The 17,963-nt window shown below is 40.2% G+C and overlaps 1 protein-coding gene across 2 annotated transcripts; it reads left to right on the forward strand.

The window, feature by feature from the left end:
• The first annotated feature begins 3,643 nt into the window (after positions 1 to 3,643).
• On the forward strand, positions 3,644 to 14,457 carry spsb1 (splA/ryanodine receptor domain and SOCS box containing 1). 2 transcript variants are annotated; one of them, XM_062392308.1, is made up of 3 exons: positions 3,644 to 4,078; positions 10,694 to 11,570; positions 13,074 to 14,457. In XM_062392308.1, exons 2-3 carry the CDS (start codon positions 10,877 to 10,879, stop codon positions 13,199 to 13,201), a joined length of 822 nt encoding a protein of 273 aa, XP_062248292.1. In that variant the 5' UTR covers positions 3,644 to 4,078; positions 10,694 to 10,876; the 3' UTR covers positions 13,202 to 14,457. The 2 variants fall into 2 exon arrangements, with proteins under 2 accessions (XP_062248292.1, XP_062248293.1); XM_062392309.1 differs by lacking the exon at positions 3,644 to 4,078 and adding an exon at positions 4,095 to 4,312.
• Positions 14,458 to 17,963: the final 3,506 nt, after the last annotated feature.

Raw genomic sequence — 17,963 nt, forward strand, 5'->3', positions numbered from 1 at the left:
CATTCGCACAGTGAATGAATTTCCAAAGATGATTTTTATTGCTGTCTAAGGATTTCTGCTGTACGCAGCCGGACGGTGCAGGTCTAATATTGCAAGCCGTCTGAAACATGAGATGTCTCCTCACCTACAGCATGAATCTATTTGAGTGTTCAACCTCCAATACTGTCAAAGAGGTGCAGGACGATTTAAAAAAAAAAAAAAAAAAGAGCATGGGGGGGTGTGTGTGTGTGCTTCAGCTGCAGATCTTCCCTCGTCTCACGGCCCGTTTGTGAGTGAGTTCAGAGAGAAAAAGAACTCAGAACATGAAGTACCTGCCTGCTGAACTAGTTCACCGGCTTTGTGCAGCCTGCATCCAGCCCTTGAGGACACAGCATCCACCCACTGGCCCGGCCCAGAAACTGCATCTCGGAGCAAGTGAAGAGCCGAGTGTCTGACGCAGCATGCGATCATTCACCTTGGCTGCGTGTGCTGCTCGGACTTGCCTTGGTGCAGCTGTCCGCACATACCCACCACCACCCACTACTCCCCTTATAGAGGCAACGCACTCTGCCAGCCGTGGAGTGGGACGCACTATCGATCCTGCTGAAATGAGGGTTTCTCAAAGGGAGGCAGTAAGCATGTCTGCACTCCCCTCCTCCACCGTGGAAGGGGCCCTGAGATATCACCAAGCTCAGCACTTTGCACCATCCCTGCACTGGAAAATGGGATTTTCACTGGGAGATGAGCTGAGGGGAAGGTAATTCAAGTCGCCAGAGCTATGTTTCCCCCCAGCAAGCATGTAAAATGAGCCACACTTCCTTCAGATGCATCACACATTGGACAATTAAGGTCATTTTAAAACTCCTATTAATTCAAGTCCTCGTCCCAGATAAATCAAGGGGCTAAATGCAAAAAAATATGCATGTATGTGATGAAGAGGGAATGAAGAAGAGGAGGACGTTGACTGAACATTCAACCACTCATCTTTCCGGCGTTCAGCACAAAGTGGCCCCATGTCCATGTCCAGCTTGTACATCGTTTGATTCTGCAGGTATAAAATGTAATTCTACTATAATGAATTGATTTAATTATATTCAGACTGAGTGCGAGTCTTAACCTCACAGTAGGATGGGCCTAGTCCAGGAAAACCACTAGATGGCGACAGCGCCCTAGTTTTCTCGAACACCCAGGTGAAGCGTGGTGCATGTGTTTGCTCTGATTCACACAGGGCTTGACACAGATATGGATGCATTTCTGAGTAAGTTTTCACAGTCTGGCACAGTGAAAATGTGGCAAAGAGGGTGCTTAGAACCAGTGCAATGACCAAAACAAGACTGTGCTTGTTTCCATTGTGTGGATGAATGGACCTTACTGTTGCAATGGAGCTCCTGTTACTTAACATGTTTTTTGGAAAGATCTGAAGTGACTGCATCAGCTGCGTGACACATGAAGGTCATGTGGCGTGTTTACCCTGTCTCTCAAAATCCTCAGTCACCGTACTTGACTTTCCCTGTGACAGCCACTGGACTATGATTCTGAGGTCGAACATCTCCCCTTGACTTCTGTGTGTAGACGCGTCAGTGCAGGACTACATGGCCTGAAGGTCAAGTTGAGCAGCAGTGTGCACCATTGTTTCCGTGTGTGAGCAATCGTAGTTCTCTGGTACTGTCAATGATACCTCACTCTTTCTACTTCCTGCTTTCGGGATAGTTGTTTGTGTACGTGACAGAATAGAGTGTGAATGATCAATTATGGCTCCTCTCACCATCACACATCACATGTGTACCATTATGGCAGACAATAATAACATAATGCTTTCTGAGAAAACAGGCTAGGAGGATATTAGTATGCAGCAACAAACAAATATCCTCTGTATTGGACCGGCTGTGAAATCGATACCGAGTACTCGTGGTGAATATAAACCCACCATAGACTAACAGACAAGGTTTAAACCCAGAACAGCTTCTTGTAGGTCACAGCTAATCAGTTTGTCACTTCATACTTTAGTGTAGAACTAACAAAGGTGTGACTGAACCGGGGTTCTGTGGTGTCCTACCTGGCTTACACAGCATGTGAGTCCTGTGTAGTGTTTAGTGCAGTGTCTGCAGATGATGTTACACATTAAAAGATCCAGTCATGGTGATGGATTGAAGTTAGTTTTATATTGGAGAGCAGCTGCAGCATGGGACGTTTATTTATTTACCTTCAGTTAAAATTAGTAACAATTATTTCCTGTTATTTATTTATTTTAATTTTTTAATTTTGTAATATTTGTTTTTAATTTAATTTGTTTTTAATTTGTTATGTACCTCCTGCGCAGAAGTGGACGGTGCACTTCCTATTTTTGTTTTTAAATTTACATAGTGTAAGATATTGTGCAATGAAAAGGAAGTTGAATTTCTGCCAATTTTAGGGGTTTAGTATCTTGCCATGGAGACTTCGGCATGCAGATGGGAAAGAGTGGGGATTGAACTGGCAACTTTCTGGTTGGAGAACAACCACTCTACCCTAGGCCAATCCAATATAACGTTTAAGATTGGATTACCTGATCATTCCCATGAGAAACTAAGAACAGGAAGAAGACGGACACATTATTCTGTGTGTGTGTGTCTGTGTCATTCTATGCTGCTATTGATACACATTTCAGAGAAATTTATTTTCTACTTTAATACATATATTTGACAGCCTTACTTAAAAGTTACTTTTTTATTTTTGGATTTTAGATACTGGATGATTTAACATGCTTTAAAAAACCTATTGTTAGAGAATAACCAAGTAGTTTCCAGCCTTGGCTTCTGACGCCTTAAAAGAATCACAGTGTGGGACACATTTAATTTAATATAATTCTGATTATAGTTGTTGTTAAAGCCATCAAATTATCACAAGGGTTTTTTAGGATGATGAAATCCCCTAAGAAAGAAATAGTTCAAAATTAACGTAATTTAAATCATGGGTATCAAAATATAGTATATTATAGTAGACTGTGGGGCCTTTTGCAAAGCATGTCTGTGAATGTGACTTAAGTCACATAAACCAAAATTAAAAGATTTGTCTAAGAATTACAAAATCGAAGTCAAAGCTAAATTTATGTTGTGTTTATTGTAGGGAAGCAACTAACAATTATAATTATTATGACTTAATGCCTTTCTTATGTCTTGTTATTATTATTTATTTTTCGTATTTTTGGACTTAAAGGTAATAACAGTTTTTCAACGTCCCAAGTGATGTCCTCAAAATGACTACCAGTTCAAAAAGCTAAAGATATTCAGAGAATTGAGACAAAATTGTATTTCAGTAATTATTAAATAATTGTAATTATATAATGAACTTACTGATTATTGATTATAAAAATAGAGGACAATCTATTTCGTCTTTGTTGATAATGGATTACTGAAGTAACTTGGAGTGGCACTGCAATGCAAATCACACAACAAATAGGAAAACAAACGGAAATTCACCAAACAAAATGATTCAAATTGACACAACAGCAATTCACCAAAAACAAATCAAGAGCCACTAAAACAGATCAAAAAACACATCAACTAAACAAAAGCCACAACAACAAAACAAATGAAAACAACGGCACAGGAAATAAGAAAACTCGACAAAACAAAAAGACTACGGCAGATAAAACAGTGACAAATAAAAAGAAATCAAATTACACAACAGCAAGGGGTCTTATTTGTTGTGTGGTTGTAATTTGCAGTTCGGGGGCCAGGGTATAATCTCCTGTACGGTTGTAATGTTTTGATTCCAGCATGTGCCTCGTCGCCCTTGTGTGATGCCTCATGAACAAATCAGTGCAGTTTGATTTGAGCCCAGAACAACCGCATCCACTTCACTACCAACGTGAGACCAGCTTCATAGTCTTCGCTGACAGGCGGCGGGGGGGGGAGGTCCTAATCTCGCCGAGCAGCTGGGAGCATTTTACCACGTGACGTGAGGGATGTTAGAGAGCAGCCATCATCATTTCACACAATCCATGTCCAGCCTGGAATGGCTCAAGCGACCAGGAAGCAGGGAGCTACGATGGAGTAAGTGCAGAGTGTGAAGCCGGAGCCGGTGACATCTCCTCCTCTGTTCCACTGCCTCCATTAAGGTCTGTCCCTCCTCTGTTCCTCCTCTCTTCCTGATCTTGTGGTCTCCACAGAGGAGCTTGTTTCGGTTTCCTCCTGACGACACATTTACATGTTCCACACCGAGCACAACACCTCTGAACGAGCGGCCGCTCAACACACGTTCCCTTGTTAACAAGTGGACCAACGGAGTAGCTTCGTCTTCGCCCCTGTCGCTAGCTCGAGCCACGCTCCTCTGCCGCTGTTGATGCTAACAGGTACGTTTCGAGCTCGGGTAACAGACGAGCTTCCCCCAGGTGAACACAGACAACGTCCTAAAGAGAACGTTCCCCCGACGCCCCCCACACACACGAGCTGTGTTCCGGATTGTTTTTCCTCGAGCCTGGTCCGCGAGAGCTTCTTGGAAGATTAGGCTGCTTCTACATTAGCTAGCATGACAAGCTATCATGGGTTAACTCTACAGAAAGGCCTCCACACACTGAGGTGCCACTTTATCAGGTTCACTTCACCACTCACTCTTTAAAAGAACCTAAAGCTTATCGTGAAATGATAACAATAAGTTGATTTAGACTTTTAAAACTGTTGATTCAACATCATGAGCTTTCCAGTGGCTGAAGTTAGTGGCTTTCCTGAGATGTGCTTTGGATACGAGTTTGTCCTCACTGATTTAAAAAAAGAGAGGTGACCTGAGCGGTATTAATATGGGGCCCACCCAGTTCATGTCAGTTAGGGTGAAACAAACACTAGATACAAGGAACAGAATGGCAGGGTGACTCCTTACACGATACGATCAGCGGTGCATGGTCCACAATAACACTTATGATACAGCAATTCTGTGATGCAATCATATGATGATACATCATGATGGGTTTCTAAGGTAAAGTGCAGGACTTGTGTATTGATTCACTGCAGCTTGGTGTCAGTTTAACAGATTGACACAAACTTAAACAAGCTCACTGTAACTTGTCAGTTTCCACATAGTTCCAGTGCAAAATAGCCATAGGCAAAAGTTCACAATCTATATATAAAGCTAAATATTTAAATTTAGCGCTAGCATAGTGATAATAAGTTTGACTATTTCTGTATTGTTCCCCCCCCCCCACACACCTAATATATTCATACCTCAGACTGTCACATTTCAGTTCAACAGCACCCCAAACCACAACCCTGTAATGATGAAGTGGAAACAACAAACCTGAACTTGATATGTCATTTCACGAGTTTTAGTGAAGTGCCTAATAAACCGGAACAAGGTTGCACAAATACCAGTTTATCTATGTACATAAACAAAAAGTTCTACATTTTCGTCAAAGCTAAAACATTTTTCAGTTTAAACATTATCAAAAGTTGTAGAGAAGTGATAAACAATATTATCGTCACCAACTTTTGAATACATGGCGCATTCACAAATTATATCCATACAGCTCATGGCTTTGTTTTTGGTAAATCATGAGCTCTATGCACTCGACAGGCCAACAAAGATGCTAGGATTTAGGTTCTGGTGGAGCTGGTCCTAATTTGGCCTCACAATGGAGACCAAGTGTTTCCTTGGCCCTGCAAATTCAGTGAGCCCTTCCTCTTGCATTTGAATCAGCTCCAAACCAACCCAGGGGCCCAGGACCTCCTAACAGCCTATTCCAGGAATCCAGCTCAGTATATATTCTTCAACAAGCCACCGCCTATTCAACTAATTGATACATTTGTTCTGATGTCCAAGTTAAATGTGAGAAGACATTTTTATTGTGATTATAATTTGGAAAAAGTCCAAATTGAACATATTGGATTTGCTTCTTATTTCATGTAAACAATATCACTGTACCCAACAACTTGTGTGCAGTTTTTTTTATGTTATATTTTTGTGAATTTCTAAGATAAAGGAGACTTTTAAAAACTTCTGGTTTAAATCCATTGAATACTTATACCAGAGAGAAGTTCATTTAAGGATTGGCGAACGTACAAATTATGTATTTAATACCCTAAACTTTTTAAGTTAGTACCAAACATGGCTTTTGAGATGGGGTCTTTGTTTTCTTCTTCGGTTGCCATGGCTTTTGTTTACTTACACATGCTGTTTTGAAGCCACATGCTTCTCTTCCTTGTCTCTGTATCCATCCTTTACTTTATTCTGTTTATCAGCTGTCACCCTCTGAACTGGTTCTAACCCGTTCCTTGTTGTCGTTAATCAGTGGGAGGATTTCTAGTGGCTCCTGAAGATGCTCTGATAGCATTTGGTAGCTTACTCCATCATAGTGGAAACAAAGAACAGCCTGGACTGCGATCAACTTGTGTCTAGAGAAAGCGATGCCAGATGAGGTTCTTGGGAGGAGTTGAAGGAGCCTAAGCCCATAAGACTTAGTTCAAGTAAACAGGTGCAGACCCACAGGTTGGTCTGTATCACTACTGACTTGATTTTGGTGGCCATGGATTGCCAGGGGAGTTGCATGAGCAACAGAGTGACATAAGAGAGTCCCTCTGCAGGAAGAAAGGCCTGCTAGGCGGGTAATGCAGTAGTTGAAGCCATGACCAATAACATAGACCAGGATAACTAGTCCTGACCTCCACATTTATTCAATTTGAGAGAGATGAAGAGGGAGTTTTGATGTCATTATAATGAATGAGAGATTAGTTGGCCGAGACGACTAAGAGTTCTGTCTTAAGGATTTAGTTGAAGGTGACATTCCCTCATCCATGTGGATGTGTCTGAGAGATGAGCTAAGATGTGTCTATGGACAGATAGGACCATTTGGAGCCAACGTCAGGAATATTTGTTGGGCAGTAATATGCAAAGCCATGTGAGCAGGTCATTTGACCCAAGCCAGTAGTGTTTATTGCAGCCTTAAGGGCCCCAGCACCTAGTCTTGGAGGAACTCCTGTGGGGTTGGATGGTGGAAGGACATTTTAATGATGCTTTAAAAGGAACGCCTGATGGGTAGGAGTTTAACCAAGGAAGCACTTTGGTCAAGATGTGTTCACCATTTTAGAAGTTTGACATCTAATTGTTTAGAGAATTCATAAAATGTTTAATTATTTAGCATAAATGGTTTAAAGTTAATGACTTGCGAAATATAGTTTTTTTGGAAATGTACTGAGAACATCCTACTTTTTTTTTTAAGCGTCTATATCTCATAAACTAAACCAAGATACAGCCAAACATTTTAATTTCATCTACAAGAATGACAAAGTAAATTTGAAGGTGGTGAATAGTGAGACTTCACTCAATTTGATGTGAAATGTTTTTGCTATTTAAATTTTGATTTATTTGGGCATGTTGTGTAAGGCACTCAATGGGCTGGCCCCAGCCTACATCACTGAACTTGTACAGCCCCAGTCAGTCCAAAGGTCCCTCAGATCCTCTAGCAAAGGTTTTCTGCACGTGCCACGCTCACGGCTCAAGCAGAAAGGTGACAGGGCCTTTGCTGTCGCCGCTCCACGTCTGTGGGGCCAGCTCCCTCAGAACATTAGATCCGCCCCCTCCATTTCTGCCTTCAAATCTAGGCTAAAAACCCACTTTACTCCCTGGCCTTCCTTTCCCCCTAACTCTTCGCCTCCTGTTATTGAATGTCATTGAATGTTATTGCACTTTGTATTGGTTTTTAGTACTTATGGTTAATTTGTATTGTTATATTGTATTATTTGCCTTTTTATTGTCATTGTACAGCACTTTGGTCAGTTATGCTGTATTTAAATGTGCTCTATAAATACATTTTACTTACTTACTTACTATGTTTATAAGGTGGCCCTTTGTCACAGGGAGAGGGAATGGTAAACTGCTGTTTCTAAGAGTGTGCAAATTAACATGTTTCACTCTCCCTGAATGCTGGACAGGCATAGAAAAAGAGATGTTTACGTTCAGATGCTGGCCCGCCGCCTCCTGCTTTTCTTCCCTCCTGTTTTCAAATCACTGGAGAGACATGACCCATTTAAATGGTTGTTTACTTGCATTAGAAGAAGAGCCAAAGCACTTCTCAATGAACTCTTGTCTACAATTCAATTAGAGTGGCCTTCCCAGAAGCACAGTTTTCCACATTACACAATGCTCTCCACAGACTCACTGCAATACAGGCTGAACTATGAAGACCAAAGAGTAGCAGAGGTCTCACCTGCACCCACAAAAAGTCCCATATTGTCTTTGGCATATTGATCCTTAATGTGGGGTTTAGGGTTACAGGCCAAAGGGGGATTTAACAGTAAAATATAGTGCTTCTAGTCCCACAGGAATATATTTGCCTTTTTATTGTTTAAACTGCACAACTCTGCTCTAATGTCATAGAGTTGGAAGTAAAGAACAGCAGGTTGTCATTAGGCTTTTATTATCAAGTTTCTGCATTCTTGAAACTGCTTCCGCCTCAAAAGATCTGTGTCCCAAATCACAACAGAATGTTTTATTTTCTTTTTAAGCCAGACATTTTATTACTGCTTTTCTTGTTGCTCTCTGACTAGACAACCAAATAAAAGGAAATGGCTGGAGTTTTTCCACTAATTTTTTTCCTATTTTTGGAGTTTGTGGGAATATTTCACTTTGAGAATTGCTGAGTAACGTTTCAGCCCATTGAGGATCAGGGATATACCTTTTTGTTGTTGTATGATACTGCTTTTCATAAACCTTTTTACTGAAACATATTAATAACAATGCTATACAACCGAATCTAAGTTTGTTTTTTTTTTGGATCGTCCACCATGATATTTTTCTCCTAAATTGTTTGCGCTTGCCTAAATTCGGTAATTACTTTTTTGCTGGAGATTCTGTGGCACCAAAGCCTTTTTTACAGCCACAGAAGTTGTCCTCTCTGTCAGGACGTGAAACACTTTGTATAATAGCTGTTGATAAGTGGTCAAAATTGGCAACAACATGGCATCACAGATTTTTACATTGACGTGACTTATTTGTCAAGAAATACGGTGAAGTAATTTGAAAATTGAGAACAGCTAATCAAATAAGGTTTCGATGTTTTCATGTTGTCTGTTTGGCATAATCCTAAGTGGGTCACATTGCAAAAGGAGCGCATAATAGATCTGAGTTCTTTTTTTTAAGGCTGAACATCTTGATCAAGATAGCATAATGATGTTCTATGGATCAGGTACATTAAGATTGATCAGAAAAGGAATTTCCTTTTATCACTGACATTCTTGTGGACATGTGTAGCTCTACAGTTGTTGTCTTGAAGGGGTCCACACAGTTCAAAATTGTTCAAATACTAATTTAAATGATTTTATTTTATGGTGTCTTAAAGTGAATCTCGAAGTTTATTTCAAAATGTGTCCTTGTTGCACATCTGATTTTGTTTATTGCAAGTCCAATTCAACTTGTATATGATGTGTTTGCAGTGATCTTCAATTGTAAAATTTTAAAGTCACAGTGCGGGGAATATTAGGAAATGATCCTGTCGAGGTACATGCAATTTAATGCTGCAATGGTTTGATATACTACATTTTGTGGAGGATTGATTTGAACAACTTTTGATACGACAGAAGAAGAAAAACAAATACATTTTAATCCTATTTTATCCGTAAGCAAATGCTTAATGCCCCCAAATAACATGCCTGAATGCTTTGAAGTTTCAACCTTGTCCATAGTAATTGCCATCCAAATCACTATTCAAATGCTACTCTTATTTTAAATCATTATACTTATGCATTATCAAGAAAGTTAGGTGCTGAAATGGTCAAGCATCTAGAATAACTTCCAAATTTGTGAAGGGGAACCCAAAAAGTATTTTTGGCACAAAGCAGTGTTGATTTGCAACATTGCCTACAAGTGACTCATATAACCAGACTTGTGTAATTGATAGGTACAATGGCATGAATGACAAAATGTGTCACAGTTGACCGCTTTCCATCATCTCATCATCACACTGCCCAACCCTATTTAGCCGTGAGGTTACAATGACTGTTTGTACACAGCAGCTAATAAGTCTAATACGCTAATAAGTCAGTTAATAAAATGTTGAACTGCAGCTTTTCAATCGACTAGGCCAGTCTAATCACTGTAAATAGTCCAATCCATCATACATAACCCTTTCATAATGAATTTCTGATTGTTCCGTGGCAGAAACTTGTTGGTCTTGTCTGTCCAGGTTAACTCAACATTACAATGAAGTGGAAGGGAGGAAAACCCGCATCATAAAGTCTTTATGTACTTTGACTGCTCCTCCCTTTTTATAATACACCAGCAACATCTTTACTATATTTACTAAGGATGTGAGAAATAGGGATATGATCAGCAGGTGCATGCTTCCTGTTTAACGTTATCATTGTAAATCGGTATTTAGCTTTAGATCTTAGATTTCTCAAATCACGGGACACTGCTTTCCTTATGTTGTCACACACAAAGCCTCACATGATAACAAAGACACTTTTGACACAGCTCAACAGCTAATATCAGTAGTCCACCTGTTACCATGTGAATTGTAACCCTAACCCTAACGATTGTGTGAATTTCGAGTTAAACGCAAACACGAACTGTAACATTTAAAACATATGCGTTATATTATTAATCGAGCAGATGTACCATTTTGTCTTCTAAGAGCACGATGGCGTGATAAGAACACACTCACAATGTGCCATGTTTTTAACTTGTTTTTTCAGATCTAGATTAGTCATCAATAAACCTGTTTATCCTTTTCTCCTTATTTCTCTAGGTAGCCTTCAAGCAACACCTGGGCTGACAACTGCTGTCTGCATCTAGTAGCAGAGGAGCACTTCCAGTTTCTGAGGTTGCAGGAGCACAGTGGAGGAGCGCGGAATACTCCCCCCATTAATCTTTGAGGAGGGGGGGGGGGGGGTAGGAGGAGGGAGAAGGAGCTGCTGTAACGACCCCGAGCATGGGGCAAAAAGTCCCTGGTGGCATTAAAACCATTGATATGCGAGATCCGGCGTTCAGTCCCCTGAAGCTGGAGCTCCAGGCCCTGAGTCACACCAAGCCGTCTCGACTCGATCTGCTGCTGGACATGCCGCCTGCCGGCCTGGACGCACAGGTCCAGCACTCGTGGAACAACGACGACCGTTCCCTCAACATCTTCGTCAAGGATGACAACAAGCTGGTGTTCCACAGGCACCCCGTGGCGCAGAGCACAGACGCCATCAGGGGCCATATCGGCTACACAAGGGGTTTGCACGTTTGGGAGATAAGCTGGGCCATGCGTCAGCGTGGCACGCATGCCGTGGTCGGAGTGGCTACAAGTGACGCCCCGCTACATTCCGTAGGCTACGCAGCGTTGGTAGGAAGCAATGCTGAGTCGTGGGGCTGGGACCTGTGCAGGAGTAAACTATACCATGATGGCAAGAACCACCCAGGGAAAACATACCCAGCCTTCCTGGAGCCAGACGACACCTTCATAATACCCGACTCCCTCTTAGTAGTCTTGGACATGGACGAGGGAACTCTGGGTTACATAGTGGACGGACATTATCTAGGAGTAGCATTCAGAGGACTTAAGGGCAGGAAGCTGTACCCCGTGGTGAGCGCCGTGTGGGGACACTGTGAAATACGAATCCGGTACATAAATGGTCTTGATCGTAAGTACAAATCTTTAACCTTTCTAAAGTTGTCTTACTAACTTGTTTATCTCATGAGCAGCAGTGTTTTGTGAACACCTTTTGCTTAAGTACATGTGTTTTATTGATGCGATAAACCAAGGTGTGACCATTGAAGGTTTGCCGCACTAAAGGGATATCACAGCTGGGTTACTGTAGAGCAGCATTGTTTATTTGCATCCGTATGGTTATACATGTGATAAAATGAGTCATTGCTACTCTTGCTATGTCACCTAGATAATATAAATTAATATTTAACTTTATATGAGTCACTACTTATCACGTTAGAGTAATATCACTGTGTCCTGCTCTTAGTAAGAGTACTGTACTCAATTGTAAAATAAGCTGTGGTGGCGTATTTATCTCTTAAAAAAATCCAGTAGTACCATGTGTACAGAAAAACGGCATGAGCTATGAATGAAGAAACATAGGTGCTTATCAAAAAATGCTGTATCCTCATGTCCCAAATGCACTGTGCTCATTAGATTTTTCTGTTCAGCTCAGATCCCTTGAACTAGTTATGTCAAAATAAGAGGCAGTGAGATGCATAGAAATCAGTTTGATATGACATTGCTCTTACTGTTATTTGCAGCAGGGAAATCCCCGATCTTTCACAAGATCCTTACCTCCGACAAAATGCGTATTGAAATGTAATTTAGTTTCCTGCAGTTTCAGAATATGGCAAAGTCAAAATTTATATTTTATATTTTCTCTGTGGCTCATCTTGTTTGCCCCCGTCTTTGATAAAATATATTTCCATATTTAATTTTGACATAAAATGGTTGTATGGTTTCTTCAAGACTTGTATGTGAATTCTTTTAACCTTTTTTGTTATGGCGGGTTTGTAAGAATAATTTTATTAAACTATTGTCTCTGTATTCATATATATCACACTGTAATTTTAAGATGGCCATCCCTACTTATCAATCAGATTTAAAATCAAGTAAAACTATACAAGTGATGAAGTGCTTATCAAAATCATTGACACACAACGCAAGACTTAACGTGATGTACACACCCAGGCCATCCGGGTTAAAGTGACTGGAATGATCCAGATTCATTGTCCGACCTCATCGATTAACAACTCTATAACTGTGATCGTCAGTTTGTGTGAAGTGTGACAGGGACTTGGAGACATTAGAGAAGTTATTCCAGCTAATTAGAAGGCAGTGCAGGGTTTTAACTATTCAGTTGTTTATTCAGGAACAAAATAATGGATCAAGCAGGTTTTTATAAGAGCAGAGTCACTTGTTCACCGACAGAGCGATGTTTCAATAATCAGAACAAAGGTAAAAGTTTGAAATAATCGTATTATTGATTTGAAGTCATATCGCCCAGCCCTATTGTAATGTAACATGTCGAACATTACAAACAGCTCCTCCAGATGTGAGGTTAGGCCAGCAGCATGTACGCTCTTCATTCTCTCACTGCAAACACATAAACATGCTCTTCCTGACACCGCTCCCCCTCTTGTCTCTCTTTCAGCTGAACCCCTCTCTCTCATGGACCTGTGTAGGCGTTCGGTGAGGGTGGCATTAGGAAGAGACCGTCTGAGTGAAATCCATAGACTGCCTCTGCCAGCTTCTCTCAAGAACTACCTGCTCTACCAATGATGCCGCTTACAGTTGCATTACACACACACACACACACACACACACACACACACACACACACACACACACACACACACTGATGCACAGCACACCCTCGTCTCTTTCTCATGTTTCTCTGGGATCCTTCTTGCGTTGAACCCGTTTGACAGGATTGTTCAAACCTCTCAACAAGTTTGCTTCTCTGTCAGTTTCTTATCCTGTTTTTATGACTCTTTGCAATTGTATTCTTTAACTTTATAAAAATCAGGAATCACTGAGCACTATGCACATGCTTATCCAGGCGATGCAACGACAGTCACCATATTGGTGTACCTCCTCCAGTTTGATGTGGCATATGTAGTCAGTACCTCTGCTGCGACCTCCAGGCTTTGTGATTCAACAATTTTAAATGAACTGTTATTTTGCTGAGACAAGTGTGTAATAGATTGACTTGGTGCAAAAGTGCTCTGTCAGTATCTGACCACAAGGTGGCATCACATTCACATGTCAACTTGTGCATCCTCAAAAAACTAATGCTTTCAGAAAATGTGTTTTTTAATTAGCTAATAAATGAAAAAAAGTGATGCTGACCACTCCATTGTGAGTCTGAAATACAGTGTGGATGAAAGCACTGAGGCCGCTGAAGAGCAGCTCCCACCACTCACTGCACTCAGTTCTCTATGGGATATGGATGGAAGTCAACTTCCTCAGCAGAAACTGTAAAAGAAGAAAAATGTCACTGTGATTATTTGTAGCATGCATCGACAGGATTAATTTTGTTCTGTATACAATCAGTGTCTTTTTAATTTTTTCTGTCACTCCTTTTTGTAGTTCAGTAATTTTCGCCCACATGCTGTCAAGGCTCAGGAGTGCAGTGTTTAATAATTTTACCTGCTACTCTCGGGTCTCACTGTCACATAGCTGAGAGCCATTGATGTAGTGTGTTTTATGAGGTGGAGGCCAGATTATGTAGGTGAACATCGTTGTGCCTGAATCAGCAAACCTCACATTTAAGGCAACGTAATGACAGAAAACACAATCCACAAAGTGCTGCACAAATGTGAAGGTCCGATTGCCAACATATTGTCAAACGCCATATCATAGACCTGTTGACTCTAGTATTTTTTTAATGTGCAGACATCCACGTTCAGCACTCAGCTGGATGTGGACATACTGTGCCACACCTTACTTTTCCCTGCTTGCAGATACCATTTTTATTTGTACTCCTTGTTGTAGATTTGTTTGTAAGTATCTATTAAAGATTATTTCAAATTATATACTGTGCATGGTGCAAGACTCAAAAAACATCACCAGGCCACAAGCTGCTGGGAACGCACATTCAGCAAATGTGCAAGTCAGCACACTCTTATTGTGACAAATGGAAATACAGTATCTGTAAATCTATAGTGTATGAGTAGATGCTATTCAGGAATTAATGATCACAAAACTCATGATCGGATTTGTATTTTATGGTGTCCCGCAAACAGAGAATGATATACATCCCATCTGAACACACACCTTAACAGTGTGCTGCCATGTAAATGCAATAGACTGGGAGGGGGGGGGGGTCACTGTTTTACTTTATGCATTTCTTTGAAAATGAAAAGTCATTGTTTTCAGTAAGGAGAGAAAAGCATTTATATTGCTTACTGTGACGTTTGTTGTGCTCCCTTAATTAGAAATCAGGTAATACTGTTAATATTGCATTTAAATCTTTGCTTGTTAATATTGTCCTCCTGTACAGCAGGAAATTAGTCACAGTATTTCCATTTTTATGTGATTACAAAAATGTCTGGATTAATGTGAAAATTTATTAATTTTTTATTTGTATAATTTTACTTTTCAGTTCAATTGATTTATTTTTAAATAGTTCCATATGCTTCAGTACAACCCCCTCACAGACTCTCTTCACAGGGCAGGGTGAACATTTAAATCCTGCCTGTGCTTGACATCTCTCACACTACACAGTAGGAACATCACAGGTAAATAATAAATTGAATAATGGCTAAATTGAATTTAGCATTAGCTGCTTCTCTTTCCAATTCCTGGCGTTGAGCATGTTGGCTCTGTCTCTCTGGGACAGATAAATACAGCAGAGTCATTGTAAATGTTGTCATGAACACCTGGGTCTCACACCACGACCAGTCAAAATGTCTGCTGTGAAAGCTGTGACTCCAGGGCAGGACAAATCTGTGTTGACATCGCTCGGCCTGATGGATGCTGTGATCAGGCAGGATATCCGAAAACACCAGTGTGGATGAACAGGCCCTTCATCGTCTCAATGGAGAAATGGGAATCTAGCTGCAGTGAGGATAATGATGGAGATTTGACTTCTATGCCTGCTGCATTAGTCTCCAGCTGCTCTACTTGTTTCATTTCATATAGAAGAAAACACAGAGTTGCAGATATTTAGACCCATTGGTTACGCACGTAAGTATTTACCATGTTAGTGTCTATTGTTGCCACAGCATATGGAGACCAACAGGGAACTGACTCTTTTGAGCCTTAACTCTGTCAGTAAATATCATATTCTAACTCAGTTTAATTGTCTGAGATGTGCTAATGTTCAGTCTTAGCACAACTCTGTGTCATAACATGGTTTAGTTGTGTCTGTACAACTAAACTATTTTTGTCTGTATATTGAAATGTTGACAATTACAGATTCAGGAAAAAGGCATTTAGTTATTCAGCAATAACATATACAGTCAACAATAACAAATATTTCACAATGAGTCATTTAGAAGGCCGATGGCTGCAGGGATAAATTACTTTAATCAAGGGAAATGTAACATTTTGACCAAAATATGATCATGTTAATTTCCCCTTTGATGATTGAATCTCATACAATGTTACCTTGATCATGCTGAATCCTCCACAGATTTTGTCACAGAGACGTTCAAAAAGCAGTTTCATGCTGACATAATTTTCAGTATCAGGCAAACGAGTTCTGACGCTTGAAACGCTTGTGAGCTGAGCACTGAGGAGAAACCAGTGCTAAAGGAGGCAGAGAGTGGTGGGATGGGTGTGGGAGCGACTTCGCCTCCAGCTGCTGTGACAGTTTCGCCGAGACAGATACTGAGTCAGTTTAATCCCTGTAATGGTTAAGCTTTTTATGTAAGGCACCGGATTAGGTTCAATCAAGTGTATGTGCACACAAACACAGACACACACACAGAGAAACACAAACACTGTTCCGCGACTGACTCTGACAAACCCAGGGAGATTCCTGAAAGCACCAAACAGCAGTGTTGTGCAAGTTCACACCTCTCATTCAAAGTTCAGTTCATACAAGTAAACATGAATAGTTCACGTTCATAGTTCACCATTTAAATTCTGAACTAGTTCATAGTTCAGTTCATTTCATAGTTTTTAGGTGGAAACTGAGAATGAAAGACTTGTTAAAGAAAACCTTATCCATCACTACCCCTTGCCTTTACTGACGGGATGTTTATCAGACAGTGTGTAAAAATCCCTCAGATAATAATAAGGTAATAAGGTGCATCTATACGCGTGGACGCTACAATATGAACGTGTTCTTTACCTGCAGGTTTCATATTTGATCACTTGGTGTCAGTATTTTCAACCCTAACAACTAGGATGTACAATTCAGGTCATCCAGACTCACTGTTGTGACATTCACTACATTTTAAGTGCATCTCATCCATTGTACCTGTGCAAAAGAAAGTAAGTATTAACAATAAAATATATGTTTGGTATCAAAGTTATGAAGAATGTGATGTATTATGAGACTGTTGATACTCATGTCTTGATTCATAAGTAGCACTTAACTGCACACAAAACAAACATAGCTGGATTGAAGAAAAAAAATCTCTGCTTTAACCTTCTGACTTAAACATTTTTTCATGAAAATTTGAATAAAATCTAAACCTAAAACTATAATTTGAATAACCCCATTTCAAAACATAAGAGATGAAATAGCTTATTACATTAACATGACAACCACCTCCAACTAAATGCTGTTTTTTTTTTAAGATCTCACAAGCCAAAAAAGGCAAAAAAACTTTTTATCTAATATAAATTTTGGGATGTCAACCATATGATTTATTTTTGTAAAATCTTGGTTTGAAAAGAAACCAGTAAGCACAGCTGTAAAAATAATGTTGTGAAGTAAAGACTACAATATTTCCTTCTGAAATAAAGTGGCGTGGAAGCTTGGAAATGCATGAGGAAAGGAAGTACCTCAAAACTGTACTTCAGCACAGTGCTTGAGTATAGTTACTGAGCAAATCTTTACCACTGATGACAATTTTAAAATACATATCTGTTTTTTTTTTACTTCACCCACCTTATATTTTAATTTAAAGAAACTTCCTTTAGACCATTCATGTTGGGGAGACAAAGGAGATCCGTACCTTGTTATACAATATGCGTCACTGTCGCTCTATTACTACCAGTAAAGTCAATAACAAAGTACAAATACATTGGACAAATGTAGGTGTTGTCAAGTCAAACACTGATTTTATGTACACTGTCAATACAGGATGACAGAAATGTTGTTAGACTTAAATTTGGTCAAAAATCCAGCACCACCGGTTTGAAAAGTGCTTTTGGCACACAGGCGCAGGTGTTATTGTGCAGACACAGACAAACAATCTCTTATCAAGATGATTGAGTAACTTGTTTTTCTCTGGCTTAACCATCCGCACAACAGGAGTTGCTTTCCAAGTTAAGACATGTCATTGGTGGGCAGCACATACCATAACATCACGCCCTCATTACAGCAGAGTTAACACCCATGGTGTCAGATTATTTCTGTGATGTC

This window comes from Platichthys flesus, chromosome 7 (assembly GCF_949316205.1).
Source record: "Platichthys flesus chromosome 7, fPlaFle2.1, whole genome shotgun sequence".
In the NCBI taxonomy this organism is placed as follows: Eukaryota; Metazoa; Chordata; class Actinopteri; order Pleuronectiformes; family Pleuronectidae; genus Platichthys; species Platichthys flesus.

Bases quoted from the DNA above. Each gene is read 5' to 3' on its own strand.
- spsb1 (XM_062392308.1), top strand. From the start codon at position 10,877: ATGGGGCAAAAAGTCCCTGGTGGCATTAAAACCATTGATATGCGAGAT. The intron at 11,571-13,073 runs GTAAGTACAAAT...TCTCTCTTTCAG, and splicing joins GTACATAAATGGTCTTGATC to CTGAACCCCTCTCTCTCATG.